Below are 17,645 nucleotides of genomic sequence, written 5' to 3' on the forward strand. Positions count from 1 at the left end.
TTCAGCAAACTTGACAGCTAAAGTGTATTTAACTAAGACAAGTTGATTAGTTTCTTTCAGATCCCGGTGCTTTTCCTTCTTTCTTGTAGTTATTACATTTTACTTCTTTTGGCTTTCCCTTAAGCAGAGAGCACGTAACTGCTCTCAAAAAATACATCCCTCTGTCCACTAAAACAAAACAAAGCATAGAGTTATATTAATACCCAGTTCACGCTTCTAAAATCGAAGGGCTTCATGTCCCTGAATTCCAAACCATGCCTATTATGTGAAATATGCTACTTGAAGAGGCTTTTTAAAAGACCTTTCCCTATAGAGGTTTAAATAATTTGAAAGGCTTGGAAATGAAGGATTATTTAAAACAATTATTTTTTTAATAAATACATTTTAGATTTAAAGCTAGTGCAAATTACCGAGGAAATAATGCATTTTCATCGACCAAAGAACTTCTTTCTCAGTCTGCTGCCTCTGGTGAGATGCCTCATCCAGTCGTGGGCACCACAGCCCTGCCTGGTATTCAAACAAACACAGCCCACGGCGTGCCTGGAGAGCAGAGCGCCTCCCTTCAGCTGCTCCTTCAGCCTCGTTTTGTAAACTTGTATATTCCTTGCAGTATTAACTGTCATAGTGCTGAAGCTGCACTTAAAAATGTATAAAAACTTGACACTGATGATACCAAAGACTCCCAGTTTTTCTGAAAGAGCACCACTATTGTTGGCAAGTGCCTTGGGTTAGGCTGGTTGGAACATGTGTTTTGGCTTCTGAAGAAATGACAATTAATTCCTTGCTTCATCCTGATTTTCTCTGCACTGCAAGGTCTCCTGATCACATATGGACTCGCTGTATGTTTGTTATTTTAACTAAAGTAATTGCTTTAATGTGCTTTGTATGGTTGTAGCCTTGACTGCATTTCTGCTTGATGTGTGCTTGCCATATGTGTAAACAATTTGCTGATTTTAGTGGTATGACCTCTTGGCCTCTGCCTGTATAAACAAATGAAGGCCAAAGTTCAGAGAGATCAGAGGGGGAACTTTAAACATCCTGCAAAACCTGCAGTCCATTAAGTGTACATTAGTATTTGGTTACAGCCGTTCTTTTGTGCTTCCAAGTAATTTGTTCATAGCGCATTTGGGAAAGCAAGATAGCTTCGTCTGATGCATGGGTACTTCTGGGAACGTCTCCCCCTGCTTTGCTTAAAGGAGCTTCGTTGCCCGAGTGCTGTTCAGCAATAGTATTTCTGTTATATTCGGAAATGCTGTTTTGAGTGCAGGGAGCAGTATTTCTGTGGCTCCAGGAGCTGCGAAGTCTGTCCTCAGGCTGAGGATAAGAGGGCCGAAGCCCAAGCCTGGGACTCGCACGTGATTAGAGGCCTCACATAAATTTGCATTTCCATGTACATTTGGTTCTGGCCCTTTGTTTAATTCTGTCTTATTCTAATGATTTCTATACCTCTGAAGCCATGGACAGGCAACAATTAATAAAGCAGAAAAACCAGGGAGGTTAGCTTAGGTGGAGCGCTTGGCACTGCTGGTCTGCTGAGCTTTGTGTTGGTCTTCATCAAGTTGTTTCAGGTGGCAGCCCATCTTCAGGGCTGGTGAAGGCATTTCTAACTTGGTCTGCTCTCTTCAGACACCCAGCATGTAGCTCTGATGGCCTGGCATTTGTTGAACATGGTTGTGAGTATTAGAAGTAGTTGTGCAAAGGGCAAAAATAATCCAAAGCATTAACTATTTGTGAAATTTAGCTGTTCTGACACTCACGTTTTTGCCTGATGATGTTGTAATACACTTTGATTGCCTTTACTAGGAGGTTGCTTTGGATTATCCTTTTAAGGGACAGTAAAGAAGACTGCATTGCTGTGTCAGCATCAAAAGTCTTAAACTTCCCAGCTTGGGAAACTCTCAGATCCTGCTAGCAAATTGAAAATATTTTGCTAATGAGTCACAAAGTTCTTTCAGTTTCTTAATTTCCATTCGGTTTCTCTATCCTGGAGTTCCAAAGGTGGTTTTGGTTGATTTTCTTTCCTGTGCCTAACTTTACACTGTAGGTTTGTAGAATAAATAATGCTGTATGAATAAGTAGAACGGAAAGAGGGCTTTCAAAATCTAGTTTTTTTTTTTTGTTGTTGTTTTTTTTCTGAAGGTACTTTTGGGTACTTCTGTAGCCTCTGGACAGCAGTGCTACCAGCTTAGTTAGAGATGTAAGTACAGATACTCCCTTTGATGTGGGACTTTACCATCTTTAGATTCCTTGAAAGATGTCAACTTTGTCAAGTGATGCAACTTCATTGGTGTTACATTAAGAAACCAGCTTTCAGTGGCTTTTCCTGAGTCAGAAGTAATGCTAACATGCTTTGCTTTTCATTTAGAGGTTTGGATGTTAAAGCTGGGGAGACAGGCAGTTGGAAGAGGGCCTGTAGTGTGCAAAGAGTGAACAATAACACAAGACACAGATGAGCCACGTGCTTCAAAGAAGTGTGTGTCAAGGTAGAGAAAGTGACAAGTGCCAGCAAGATCTAGGAAGAGATACTTGAACGAGGAAACATGAAGCAGGCACTGGTGCTTGAAAGAAAGAGAGAAGATGGAAAAGTACGGTGTGGATAAAAAGAGAAAAAAGGCAAGATTTTGATGGAAGAAGTCAAAATGCAGCCTTGATGCAGCCAAACAGCACCCAGAAAAGAAAGTCAGACTAGGGCTATGCAGGTTCTGAACAGCCCTGCTTTACTTCACTTTCTTCGTCAGTTTTTCTGTCAGGAGCTCATATTGCAACCCCAGCTTTATGGGAGGGAGTGGAAATTCACCTGGGTTCTCCTGGTGTTAGCACAGGCTTGCTGGGCTTTCCTGACCACCGAGAGCTGCTTGGTTTTGTGAGTGGAACTAAGCCTGTAAAAGTCAAAGGACTGGACAAATGTTTGCCGTGGTTTTCAGTACACACTTCTCAGGAATCTCTGTGATGCTGTTGGCATGTAGCTGGGTCTTTTGTCATTCATGTCTTTACAACTCCATTTTTCAGTTAGAGTAGGAATGAATGAACTATTAATATCTCTGGATCTGAGAGGATGAATTAACCCTGCAGATTTTTCTGACTTGAAATATTCTTATTTTATGACAAGCTTTTATTTCTAAAGTTCTTTTTTATTAATTTTCTGAAGACTTACTAAAATTTAAGACCTGTTTTTTTCTGTGTAACACATTTTCTGTCCTCAAAAAGAATTTTATGAGTTTCCGTGTTCACCACGTTCACCAGTAAGGAGTTTAAGAGTTCTTATAATTTCATTGACAGGGAAGAATGCAGAAGCTAAACTGTCCATGACACAAACATTTTCAAAATCCAGCATGTAACTTGATGTACTTCAAACACAGGAGATAAGATGCCTCTTATCATCATCCAGGGCAGCACTTCTGAAATGAAACCCTTCTGAATTGTGATACGAACAATGCCTGCACATATGTGCAAACAGTTCCCTCAGAACACAATTTTTTTCTAAGTCACTTTTGCAAAGGAACGTTCAGGTTTCCTCTGGCCCATTTTTTCCCCAACAGCTTTACATGCTTAATATGGGTAAATATATGTGCTGTAATCGTAAAATGTTAACCAAAACAAGTTTGCTTTTAAAGCAGACTGGCGATGAAACACATGCAAACATTTGGCTTTGTACCAAGTAGGGCTGTGCCCTGTCGGAGTTTCTCTGGTTGGGAAGCAGCAGCAGTTGAGCCTTTCCTTGTCATCCATTTACTGCTTCTCTGGTGTTCGGACACACAGTGCGGTATGGAGATGTGAGATCTGAGAACTCACCTGGTTGTGAGGGTATGTTGGAGATGGTGCTCACATGAGCAGTTAGTGCCTGAATGAAAGCTCACAGCTAAAAGGAGTTGTAGGAGAAATGTCTAGAGACTGCCTGTTTCCAAAACAGCCTAAAAAAGCATGTCTGTTTTTGTTGGGGGGGAGGTTTTCTGCCTAGAGAGACCTCCCCTGCAACGTTTTGCTGCTGTCGCTAGAGCTTTGTTACTGGTGAGTACACAGGTGCATCTGTGGGCCATCATTCTGCGTACAGGGCTGGTTTCTGAGCAGGAGAACCCCGACACTCGTGGAGGAGGAGTTTCTCAGCATCCCGCCTGAACGTGCTGACCATCGAATCCCAGAGCTGCCGGCAGCTTCTCATCGGAGGGGTGGCTGCAACCACTGCTGGTTTCTGTTCCCCAGACTGCCCTGTTCACAGAAACCTACTTCAAACGTCAACATCAGAAAGGAGTGCTTGAGTTATGAAACATGAAGGGACATAAAATCTAAATGTCACTTTTAACGTAGTTTACTAAATGACTTGTTCCCCATAACTCTGAATTACTGCAGTTTTTGTTTAACAGAAATTCATACTAAATGTACCAGTTCTAATTTATAAGTTGTCTTAATAAACTACTATATTAAGCATGTTACATTACGTAGGGAAAAGTTTTGCTTTTCCAGGTAGTAAGTAACAAAATACAGTCTCTGGTAAAGGGGGCAGTTTTCTTTCATACAATCTGAAGAGAACAGGTATTTGCTGGTCTGCCCTGTTGTATGTTTAGTCACCCTTATAAACAGAATAAGCTATAGATTCAATCCCCACTATTTTTTAATGTCTGGATACATTCTCTCTTCAGTACCCAACTGCCTTTTCGGTATTGAATTTTTGCAAAAGAGATCAGGCTTTTAAATTGGAGCTTTTGGGTAACTCTACATGGTTAATATTTGAAGAAATATAAGGACGTGGGTATTTGAGGCGAGCTGACCTGCTCATACAGCAGGTGAAAATGGCAATCAAAGGTTCTCTTTGGGAAGAGACAATACAGCCGATGATGAAGAAAACCATATACATTTCTATAACCAATACGAGAACACACATTAAGTGGATAAAAACTTTTTTTGCAAGCTTTTAGGATTAGGATTTCAAGCCAAAGAAGCAGATGGTACGTGCATTTCCCAATGCTAATCTGACAGTAATGTCCTGATCCTCTGTGGAGCTAGCTCAGTAGTGCTGCATGCTTGTCTGACGTCCACAGGCTGCTGGTAAAGGCTATCTCCCTGTGCAAAAGGGCTATCTCCCTGTGCAAAGGCTTCTCTGTTGTCCTGGCTTGTGCTGCACTAGCAGCCCCGCTAGCAAGCAGGTATGGCTAGTGCTGTCTCCCAGGTTTGTCTGTAGTGAGCATTATAGAGTACAGGGCTTGCTGGAGGAAGGGAGAGAGAGGGCTGTGTTGTCTGTTACTGAGTGGGGGGTTATGAGTCGATATCTGTGCTTTCATTTTTATTTTTATTTTTCTCCTTCGTCTGTGGATGGTACTATCTCTGTTCCTACCGATTTGAAAAATGGTCTCTGTTCAGCTGATTCAGCCAATTGTTTTGCAGAAGCACTGCTGAAAAATAGGCTTTGTGTGTATGTGAAAGAGAGACAGACTTTGAAGAATTTGGGGTAAGCCAAATGAGTCACAAAAATGCAGATATTTTTTGAATGCATTTAATTTTGAATTCATTCTGGGGATGGATAAGCTTTGTAATTTCTGTTTCTTACGAAAAGAGTTTTTTCTTTTTCTGTCAAGAAGTCATTACTTGTGTTTAGTGTTGAAAATCACAATAAAACCAATTTGGTTGTTAAGCACTCACTTAACTGTGCAGATGAAGAAGAAGCCAAAGAGGGAAGGATTTTCAGCCCAAAGGTGGGGGAGGCGCTGACTGAATGCCCTGCTGGACCTTCCTCCTGCCAGCACTGAGAGGTGGCTGTTTGGCTTCCCTCTCGCTGTCAAAGTTGGTCTCAGTCACAGGATTTCTTAAGGGCTCTTTGACTTTGTTTGGCAGAGCCTGCATAGCTTTCTTTTCTTCTGCTTTGCTCAGAGTGCAATAAATCAGCAAGGAAATGGAGCATTTTTATATAAGGCCTGATGTTTGCTGTTACACAATATTTTCAAAGAATGAGATGTTCTGGGTTAAGCAGGATCAGGTTTGTAATTTTTCTAGATCTTTACCTGTTATTTTTTTTTTTTTTTTTGGTTAGGTATTGACTTCCATATTTGGCTACATTATAATTTTACAAATAAACCTCTGCAAACAAAACCAAAGTGTCCATACCCCGTATGGGCCATCCATGACGAATGACTATATATGTATAAAATGAATTTTTACCCATTTTAGGGCTTATCATGAAATTTTCATAAAACACGTTCAACTCTTTGAGAAAGTAAGCAACTGCTTCACGAAGCACACAGCTGTGTGGTGCAGGCAGCAGGCTCTAAAGAGGTTACTATCCTTTTTGCTAGGTAATTGTAGTAGGGAATTCAGGGCCCTCTAGGGCACTTCTGCTATCCGTCTCCTGTTGTTTCCTGCCTCACAGGAAGAGAGACAAACAGTAAATGATTTCTAGTTTTAATTAGCTTGACAAAGATGCGTGCCCTGAAGTGCACTGGAAGGTGCACTCGTTAAGTGTGGTGTCCCTGCAGGCATTTCCTGGGTGTCCCTTACAGCTGCTTGTACCCAGAGATTTGCTGCTCAGCGGGCTGTGAGGGCATGCATGCCTCTTTTTTGACTCAGCCTTGCACTAAAATGACATCTCAGGGGTGGTCGGTGCTGCCTGCTGGAGGCTGTTGCTCTGTTTTTGAGCCGGGGCAGCCCTGCCAAAGCCCCTGGTGTGCTGCTGCAGGGGCTGGGGTCCCCTCGCTGCGCCCCTCGCTGCTCCGAGGCCACCAGCCCGAGCCCCCGACCTTGGTGCAGCTACAGGAAAGCAGCGAGAGTGCGGCCCAGAGCTCTAATCCGCTTTGCAGGGAGACAGCAGCTGGTTGGCCCTGAAAGCGGAGTTACATCGACCTTCTTCTGGCTCTTTGGAGACCCGGGGGTTATTTTTATGGTGTATTTACTGCTAAAATTTGTATTCAAATGATAGTTTTGAGCAAGAATAACTGACGGCCAGTTATTTAGGCTGGTCACACAGAGGGCCTTCTCAGCCACTGCGCATTTGGGAGCCCATAAAACTGGAACTTCATCGTGGAGTGGTGACTGCAGCACTTCTGCTGGGAGCTCTGTGCTTGGAGCACAGACATTTCCATGTTACTAACATTACGTTGAGGCCTCAGACCTACTTCTGCAATGCTTTTCAATTTATCTAGATGTTCCAGTTGAGAAAATAAGTATATTTTCAATTATCTAGTTAGCATTGTGAACAACAGATTCCATTACAGAGGACAGTTTACGTAGTTTTTGTCTCTCATTGAATCAGGCAGGAGATTTAGTGTTCAGATTAAGGTTAAATTAAAAATTTAAGGATTTGTGTTTCTGTTATTAGAAACTGTAATAAAGACTAGAATTATTAGGCAAGAGAATATATATGATGATAATTGCAGTCGTTTCATGGAGGAGAGTTAATGTGATGCTTTTCAGAGCTCTCTGAAGGTGGCGATGTGTGTGGGAATGGTGGCAGCCCTCTAAGGTTTGAACATCCAGATAATTCAGAGAACCTTATGAAAGGTTGCCTTCCAAACGACTTGTACACCATTAAAGTTGGGGAACTTTATTCTTTAGAAAATTGTTAAAAAGACAGGAAACAAAAGATAGAAGCAAATGGTTGGACTTTAAGATGGAAGATTATTAATAGGGTCTCTGCTGTGATCGTTCTGCTCACTACATTAATAATGAACTATAAAAGAATGTGAAGTAATAATTTATATAAAATTTTTCAAGGTAGACTAATCTAAATTTGACTCCAAGAAGACTTGTAAGAGTCCTGCAGCACCTAGCAACTGGATAATAAAGTTATAGGTGAAATTAAGTCAGCGATGTTATGTGCCCAGCAATGCGTAGTGAAGGAAATCAACGTGTTTGTACATCGTATGTACAAGAGCTCAGGAGCATAATGAACCACTGCCACCTGGGAAGAGATCTTGGGGGCACTGCACGTAATATTATGGAAATACCAGTAATGGGGAGTGATCCAAAGAGTGAACATGTTATCGTGAACTGGAACAAACCAGGAAGCTTGGTTATATTATTCTGGCCAGCTTATATCTTGAGTATTACCTGCTCTTGTGGCTCTTCCCTGTCCTTCTCTTCCCCTTCAATGCAACTGTAAAAATATTTAAATAAATTGTAAGCTAAATAAATACTAAAAACTTAATAGGCTGGATAAGAAGGAAAGAATGGCTTCTGCACAGGGAAAGAATAAATAAAAACCTGTAAAAGCATCTGTGTTGGGTCTGATCAAAGGTCTATGCATGCTCAATGTAAAGTAATTGCAATTAACAGTTGGCTAAGGGACAGTGTGAGAACTGGTGAGCATATGGGATATTGCAGCCCATAACCTCTAACCACGCTGATTTCAGTGACTTACTTAGCCACATATATATTTGTTTAGTAACTCTCGATAGTAAATTTCCTAAACTCCCCAGTCTCTTTTAGTGGAGCTGTGTAAGCTTTTTGCATCCAGAGCATGTTGTGGCAGTTCACAAACGTGTTATGTGACAAACCACCTCCTTTGGTTTGTCTTGGCTACACTCTTTAGTCTCTAAAAGAAATTCTTGCAGGGAATATCAAAAAAATAATAATAAAAAAAATCTATGCATTCATAAATGGTATAGGAAGAAAAGACTGTGGAAGATCTTTTGTCGAAATCTGAAAACCGAGGTGTTCAAATGCAATATCAGGTGCCTTATTTAAAAAGTAAATTTAATACATTGAAAAAGTCTGTCATATAAACCACTGCAATAAGATTACGTGAAAACAAAAGGTATAAATGGGTTTAAAAGGGGATTACTGGGGAGCCATTGGTGTTGGATGAGCATGTCTGTCCAGTTGCATCTTTAACAACAGGAAACCTTTACATTGCTGATGGTCAGAAAATGGAAAACAACATAATTTTAAGTGAACTGTAATAAAATTATCTGCTAATAAAAAGTTGAAATTTCATATGGTGCTTTCTTACACCACTTTAAAATAAATATGTGATTTAGCTACATTTACTAAAATTAAAATGCTGGAACGTAACGGAGGGAAGTTGTGGCTCAACACGTAATGATCTCTGATAGCAGCAAGCTCATATTTAGTACTGTACTTGTATTTACTAAAATGTCAAGTAATTTTAAAGAGCACTGAAGCTCTTCTGTGAGTTACAGAGGGGATTACAGGATTGGTTTGTCTGGTCATATAAGGTGAATTCCATTCCTATTTTGCCTCTATGAATAAGATTAAAGCAAAGTATGGGAATACTAATGTTAGAATTATTTGATATTTTGTTACTCACATGTGTTTCCCATTACCAACTAAATGCTTAAAATAGTTCCAGGAGACTAAAAACACATTTTTGTCAGTTTATAAAATACTTTCAGCAACTTGAAATGGAAATAGCTTAAAAATGGATTATTGTAGTTAAGCCTAAAAACTGCCCTCGTTAAAGATTAGACCATGACAAAGTTCCTGCTGTTGCTCGATAGTGGAGTTAATTCCACCTTTTTCTTGAGCTGAATATGGGTATCTATTCAAATGCAGATAACCTTTAAACCTAAAAGTAAGCTGCATGTGTTGTTTGCAGGTATCCTTAGAGCCAGTTAATGCTTCATTCAGAACTGTTCATCACAAATACAAATGTACTGTAAATACAAAACCTCCCTGTTGAGGAAAAACAGCAACTATTTTGCATTCTGTATCTCTACAGAAAGCAGATAGAGCCCAAGCTGAGAAGGAAATGTACCGTTTAGAATGAAGTACCGTACTAGAGCTGACCTAAAATCCAGCTGTTACTCAAACCGACCGCCAGTGCATCAGAAAATACTTCCTCCTGACAGATTTTCTATCTGATTAAAGACAACTTTACAAAAGGTATGTTATCAGGTTAGCACTGATCAAGTAACTATTTGGTGCACTATCAAAAATAGAAGTTACATTCTCAAAATGGGTAAAAAAGTGAGTTTGCTGATATGTGCTCTTGAAATGGTTTCCTTTGTAAGTGGGTTTGTCCAAGCTCCCAGCAAACTTGCCCTTGTATTTATGTTGCCGTGTATTTATATCCTATACATTTGGTAAATGATAGTAGCCCGCTCTGTCATATTTCTTCATATATTTGGAGAACAGTGCTCTGTAATACGTCCTTTTAACACTACGCAGTATGTGACAAAAGCTGCCTCTGACCTTGTGTTGTGCACTATGAGTGTGAGCACCAGTGCAAGTTTGGTGTTGGTGGGCTGGCTGTGGAATACAATTGCTGCAAGCAGGCAGGAAGGGATCAGGATACCTTTCTGGCAGTCAGTGAGGTTGATGCAAATCTGTTGCAAATATTCACTTCCCCCAGAACATCGATAAAAAATACATCACCAAGATAGTGGCCCAGATAAGCTGCCAATGAACAATACTGCTGCTTTATAAAGAGGTGGATTATAAGAAGAAAAAGGCATGCATTTTCTACTTTGTTTTCTTTCTAACCCCAAGGAGTTTATTGGAAAAGATAGTTATTAGAAAAAAAAAAAATTAGTTACAGATACATTGAATCATTGAACAACCTTGGAGTAGTTCAATTGCAGATTGACTCATCTGCCAGCAAACTTAATCTATTTGACATGCATTGATCCAGTCCGTGGAAGAAGGTCACGTTCTCATTATTCCCTGACTTGGAGCGCAACATCACAGACTGCCCGGCTTTGGCAAGGTCTTACGTCAGGTAACCCAAGTTGTCTGCTAGCCCAGAATGCCACCACCACCACCTCCTGCCTTGTTTCTTCCATGGTGTATCCTTCAGTAGTGCCAGGTGGCCAACAAGCTGATGTTTTCTGCAAACCTCATGGGGCTATTTAGTGTAGGGCAATTGCACAGGAGTGGAGGGAAGGTCAGCAGTTGACCTATTTATAGAAAAAAAAGAAAAAAAAAAAAAAAAGGCATTAAGGCATTTAATTTTCCTCTAAAATCGATTTCTTTTAGTGACACATGAAAGTTGTGTGCATTTTTAATGTTTAATTTTCTGTGAGAGAATAAGTGAACCAGGGCTGTTTTGTCGTTGGCAGGTAGCGGTAAGTTCTGAAACAAATCAAATTGGCTCTTAAATTCATTGCGTGGAAAAAACTGCTGTAGCTTCTGTGCAATGCTTTAAAACCATACTGGAAGGTTGCTATTTTTATTTTATTTTATTTTATTTTATTTTATTTTATTTTATTTTATTTTATTTTATTTTATTTTATTTTATTTTATTTTTTAAATACAGTATTCTGTTCACTTTCAGCTCTAGCACTTTTTCTGCTTCCAAGATGCAGATGCAGTGGGCAGCCCTCTTGATTGCTGTAAATCAGTGTGAGGCCTCTGGATCGAGTGTACTAAGCCAGCCTTTATGCTAGGTGAGAATTTGGCCAGCTGTCTGTCTGACTGGTTTTTCTGTTAGCTCACGTTCGTGTAGTGTTGCACAGGCTAGGGCATAAAGATAAATTCTGCTTGGTATCTGGTTCACCCTTGTGGCTTTTCCACTCCTTTAGTTAAGCTCATAAATCTTAGCTTTCACTATTAAGATCTATTTTGGAGCTAACTGTGTTCTTCTAAAGGGAATTACCTGAACTCAGTAGTTCTGTATTTTATTATCTTTGTCTCATAAATGCTCTTTTCTTTCAAGTGTTATTTAAAATACAGGACAGAACTTGACAATGCTGTTTGCACAGTCCTCCCGCTACGCTCCCAGCCCCTGCTTTATTAAGAGAAATCAACGTCTTCAAACTTTGCAGCTTAACAGCACCGTGGTGATGTTCCAGCTTTGAAATGTTTAATGTTCTTTTCTGACATCAAGGTCCCAGTAAGGTGCTAAAAAAACTGAGGAAGGGAATTTGTAACCTGTTGTGCATAGCAAAGGACTTGGATACAGAAAATGTTTTCCTTTTGGATGTTAATGTTTTGCATTTATTGTCTGTCTTTTTAGAAATCATGTCATTAGTAGTCTGGGTTGATTAGCCAAGGATTGATGAGGGTTGAATCTGACCAAGACAGTCACCTGCAGCCAGCCCAGGGCACCTTAGCACAGCAGAGGTGCGGTATGATGATATTGCTCTTTTTTCCTATTTGCCCCCCTTCAGCCCTCATTTGTGCGATGTGTACTTTGGGGTCACTTTTGGTATTCCAGCCATTCTAGTTTATGGTTTTTAGACTTCACGAGAGCATGTGAAACCTCACAGAATAGTTCTTATCTAGAAAGCTCTTGTCCTAAAGTCTGTAGGTCGTGTAATGTGGAATATTTTACTGAACTTGTTGTGAATCCTGGGCTGAAAAGAGAAGAGGGTAGCTTGATAGGATAAGCAGTATTGTGTATAGGATGGTTTGGAGGATAGGCTTATTAAATTTGATTTTATTAAGGAGAGATTATTTGATCTTTAGGTTGGGATTGACTTGTATTCAAATAAACATCAGCACATTTTTAAATGTTTTGTAAGAAAGATGGAAAAGGGCCGTGAGAGTTTGTTGTGTAGGAATTCATTTTATCAGATGTGTACATTCATGTACTTTTAATTTCTGAAACGTTTGTTTGTTGCATAAGCTCTTAGTGCAAAGTTTTATTTGCTGTTAAGTTTTATTACAAAAATCTTTTTACTAGAGTACAACTGTATTAGGAACATACCCTCTATTATTTCACTTCCTCCTTGACATTGCTTTATTACAAAGGAACGTTTTGTGGGGAAAATGGTTCCGTCTGTCTTGCTTCAGGGAGCTGCGATTACTGCGGAGTTAAATGGCCATGTGCTGCTCTAAGGCTTCTAAGGCAAGGGGAAAAAGGTTGGCGCTTTTTTAAGCTGGAGAGCTTGTGTTGGGATGAGGCCAAACCAAACACCAGTACCTCTTTGGTTTATGATTTGCATCTTTTCAGCTGCTGGGTTCCTTGGTTGCAGTGATAGTTGGGCGTCTTGCTGCTCAGGGTCCGCCTGCAAGCAGAACTGCTCCCGTTATTGTGTACAGCAACGACGTGGGGCACATCTGGGGAGAGAAAAAATTTCTGGTCTTTGACTTTTTAAAGAGAAATTTTACTGTGTATTCCTGGAGATGAGTGATTATCGTTTTCCATAAGAGGAAATTTTGTAAATACGTGGGTGTGCTGTCACATTTTCCCAGTACAGTTTAAATGTATGCTTTCAATATAAGATTTTACAACTGTGCTTGAATTCAGTATACCAATGCAATTGGTATACCAAAAGCCTCCTTTGAAACTTACTGAAACTTAGAGAAATGAGTATTTTTCTTAAAACCACTTTTTTATATTTGTTTGCTTGATTTTGTTTAGAAATGTTTAGAAACATTTTTAATCAGAAAATTCCACATCAACTCCTGAATCAGGCTTTCCTGTGTGTGTGTACATCTACCTGTCTGCATTGATTTAAATGAATAAACCAGGAAATTCTGAAGCTTGGAAGAGCGACCTTCTGTCTTGCCTGTCGGAGAGGAGGCTGCATGGTTCACTGCTCCTCGCTCCCTCAGCTAGGAACTGCACCACGGCTGGGAGCTGGTATTCAGGAGAAAGCTGACGATAAAGAGCTCTTTCAGTTAGCATGCACGGGCCCCAGAAGGATCCCCTGGTTAGAAGGAAAATATGAACTGGAGGTAAGTTGCAAGTTTTAATAGTGAGGGTAATTTATAATCCTTTGGAAGGCTTCACCAGGAGACATAAATTCCCTTAGCTGCAGGGCTTTTTTTCATTTGGGTTCAGCTGCTGTAATACAGATGTATTCCATTTATTGGATCTGATGGTGGGATTGCAGGGTGACATGGTATGGCTGTCACTCAGCAGGGTTACTGCTGGCTGGTTTTGATCCTGCTGGCTGAACGTGAGAAGCTGAGATTCATTCAGTCTTAACCAAAATGCTGGTTTAGTTTTGTGCCCCTACAATCAGGGGCTGCTCTGCTCCTGGTTTTCCAAAAGCACCACTGAGTGCCTTTGGAAATGCCACCCGTAGTCCCGTGTCTGGTTCTGTAGCTGGGGCAGCAGAGGGCATCACCGGTTGCCACTGGGAGCAGGCTTGTGGCTTTGACAGGCACCGTGCTCCCTCTCAGGGAAGGAAGAGGCTGGCTTTCCCTCTGCCCTCGGGAGCAGCGAGGCATCCTCTAGTCTTTCCCTTCACGTAAGATCTGGAAGCTGAATGTTTTCAGGAACCTGGATGACACAGTAACCTTTAGTACTTGGAGCTTTACATGGCCAACTGGATAACGCACAGATGTGACAGTTTCTTGGTCTGCATAGCCTCCGAGGCCCTTGAATAATGCATGGCTGGCTGGCTGGCAGCAGCTTAACAGACTCCTTGTCAAGACGAGGGGCTGACTGCTCTGAGCGGGCTCCTCTCCGAGAGAGGCACCGCAGGGTTCTTTTCTTTTGGCCATTACATATCCTGTACTTATCAACATTTCTTTTAGACGGCAGCTAATGGGATTATGGATATTTTATGTCATCTCCACATCAATAATGCAGTATGGGCCACATGAGCAATTGATTCTTTTTGTTTGGGGAGGGAAGTGGAAAGGTATCTTAACTCTAGGCAGTAAGAGATTTCTTTTAGGAACTCCAGCTTTGATGTGAGTTCGAGTCGTGACCTTAAGTTGCACCTGGAAGCAAGGAGGCTAATAGCAAAATTTTGTAACTACTTTGGGTTACTCCTAAATGATAGCCATGCAATGAAATCAGTATTCCCTGGAGCAAAAGCAAGTTGTGCTATGGCGGCAGGTTACTGCATAGGAGCATAGTGGTTGTATTGCTGAGCTCAGTATCAGAATTTTATTGTGTTCAAAAACACAATTTTTGTGTTTGCTTTTTCCTTTGTTGTTGTTTTTTCTCCATGGGGTAGCTTGTGATAAATGTTGATTCTTGCTTGTGCTATTTCTGTGCGTGTTCCCCTTCAGTCAGAGAAAATCAGCACTTTTGTTTGCTGGTGCCAAGTTTGCTGTGTCCTCAGAGAGGATCAGTGGAGTTGTCCCAGCTGCCTTCTGGAGGGAGGAGTCGTGTTCTGCCTGCCTGTGCACTGCAGGTGGCAAGGTAATACCCTGAGTTAGCAGGAGTGATCCAGGTCAGGAGCATCTTAAAGAGCGGCTGGTGGTTCCCCAGCGCTGCAGAAAGCTCTGGGAATATTTGCATGTTGCAGATAAGCAAGAAGAACCTGCTTGGTTTTGTTTACCCTGGGTGTTAAATGTTGAAATAACATTATTGACACGTTTATTTCTGTAATTGGATTTTAAAAAAAAAACACTATAAATGTATATTCAAGTATTTGTAGCAAACTTGTGTTTGGGGAGATGATGTATCAAGAACTATTTTTTTTTTTTTTAAATGTAATTACAATTTTATTTATTTTTTTTAATGAGAAAAGGATCTTTAAATGAAGCTTTTGCTCATCTGTGCGGTACTGGAGGCTTTACGTTTGACATGCAGTATTCCTCTGTAGCAAAATCTTCAAAAGTGTTATTACAGTTTTTGCTAATCCATAGTTTTAACAGAGAGTGCTTTGCGTGTTGATATTCCTAACATAAATTGCATAGTCATCTTTATATAAAGGATAATGATTTATAGGCATGGTCTTCCCCTAAAATTGCTAAAGGGAAGCCTTTGGGCACTTGGTCTCTTCAATTTACGCAATATTAAAAGAAACACACCTTCATTTTCTTAAATCTCTTTTCTTAAGACTCGAGATTAAACCTTTTTTTTTTTTTTCCTTGACACTTCAGTTCCTTACACTCTGAAGGAAAATAATGTTTGTGAAAGCTTCTTTTATTTTATGCTTCCAGGCTGACCCTGGCAATTTTTATTGTTCAGATCTGTACCAATCAGGCTGTAAGGTTCCCACAGCTGATGAGAGTTGAGTGTGGCTGTGCCCAGCAGAACACAAGGCCAAGGGATAATTAGTTGGAAAAAAAAATCAAGCATGTTGTTCCTACCCAGCAGGTCATTGTGGAGCATATAAAAAAGGAAAAGACAGCTAAATTTGTGTAAACTCCTGTTTTGTTGATGCAAGAGATGTTCCAGGTAGCGTTTCCTGATTAAATACTTTGCTTCTCTCTTTGTTGTATAAGGCACGGTGATGAAGTTAGGAGAGAATTCTTTTACATGTTGTTTTCTAGTGGTTTCTGAGTAATTCCTTGAACTGTCAATTGAGGAACTAAGAAATGAGGAAAACCATTCTGGTGCTGAAAAAAACACACGTATATTATTCATTTCAAGAGAGGTTTTTTTGGTAGGCTAAATCTTTTGTCTTGATGGAATAGCTTAGCAGCTCTATTTTGACTTCAGACAAAGGCTTAAACCATAAGCAAGCGAACTTTATGACTGAAGAACAATGTGATCAATACTCATGCAGCGGATGCCTTTTATAGAGCACACAATACTGTATTTTCTTTTATTCCATCCGATAGATTCTAGTTCCATATTGTGCTTCAAACCACTCTGGTGCTTCCTCGTATTGCTCAAGAAGAATCATACAGAAACAGCTTCGGTGTTTACCCAGAAACTATTCATCCAGTTGTTACAGGCACTGGTACAGTACAGAAAACAAACTTCAGTGTCCTTGTGTTCAGTTCGGCTAAGGCAAGTCTGGGTAAGTGAGAAAAGCTGAGAGTGGCGATGCCATGGTTGTGTGTTGAGCACCAGTCCTAGTTTAGTAAATCATTTCTATTTAGCAAATTTCCAAATGTGTGCCTAAGTTCCTTTGAAGTCAATGGCATGTAGGCAAATGCATAAATGCACTTGAGGGCCAGGCACCAGAAAGTCTCAATCTATACAAAAGAGAGCAATTTCCCAGTGGCAGAAATTGGTTATGTGCACATCTTACCAAGGCAGCTGATTCATTAGTACCGACTAAGCTTATGAAAGATTTACTCTTCTGTTAGTACATAGTACATTAAAATAATCAGCTGTGATTATAGAACAGCTCATTTGGTTTAAAAAACAAATAAACAAACAAAAGAAATCCCCCACAGACTCTTTTCAGTCTTTCATCAAATAGTATTTTGCTCATGTTGACAGAAATGAAAGGCAGGCGTGCTATGAATACACTTACTCTTTTAAATTTGTCATTGATAATAAAAGCTCACATCCTTCCCCACTGACACGAAGAGCACTGCAGACTAGCTGAGTTAGCAGTTTGGCTCTGTCACTCTGTCTGTGCTACCAGCCCATCAGTTTTTCACTTCATTCAGCTGGCAAATCTGCAGCATCCAGATAGCTGACGTAAAAAGTCTGGTTTTGATAGTACTTTTGTTCCTACTGACACTTCATCCTGCTATGATATGTATATGTTTCTGATCATTGATTTTCAATTTCTTGTACTCTGTTTAACTTGGCTGACAAGGAGAAGTGTGCTTGTTACATTGGGTTATTTACCTTTTCAAGCACACTGTGGTATTATTACATTTACTTAAATACGTGTTTATTGATGGGCTTGCGTACACTAAAATCTTAAATGATCTGGGATTTTTTTTTTATCATCACATACACTGGTGTAGGGACTTATGTCCCGATGTATTTTAAACGCTGAGCACAGTCCTTGTAGGCTCACCTCTCCTTGTGAGTGGTTTTCTGCTGCAGAAGGGAGCAGGCGCAGGCTGGATGGCTACCCTGCTCCCTCGGACTGTCACCATGGCTCTGTGCTGCTTTTAGTGATTTCAGCTGAAGGGGAAAAAAGGATGAGTCATCCATCAGC

The 17,645-nt window shown here is 40.4% G+C and overlaps 1 protein-coding gene across 3 annotated transcripts in view; it reads left to right on the forward strand.

The window, feature by feature from the left end:
- SPSB4 (splA/ryanodine receptor domain and SOCS box containing 4) overlaps positions 1-17,645 on the forward strand; it is an 87,347-nt gene that overhangs the window by 32,976 nt on the left and 36,726 nt on the right. Inside the window, exon 3 of one of the 3 annotated variants that reach the window (XM_032193609.1) lies at positions 16,360-16,541. The exons of 1 other annotated variant lie outside the window; for it this stretch is intronic. In XM_032193609.1, the coding sequence (XP_032049500.1) occupies positions 16,360-16,541 (182 nt within the window). Of the gene's footprint in view, positions 1-9,664; positions 9,900-16,359; positions 16,542-17,645 lie in introns of those variants that run through there. One more of the 3 variants, XM_032193612.1, reaches the window with a different exon arrangement.

The sequence above is a fragment of the Aythya fuligula genome, chromosome 9 (assembly GCF_009819795.1).
Source record: "Aythya fuligula isolate bAytFul2 chromosome 9, bAytFul2.pri, whole genome shotgun sequence".
Lineage (NCBI taxonomy): Eukaryota > Metazoa > Chordata > Aves > Anseriformes > Anatidae > Aythya > Aythya fuligula.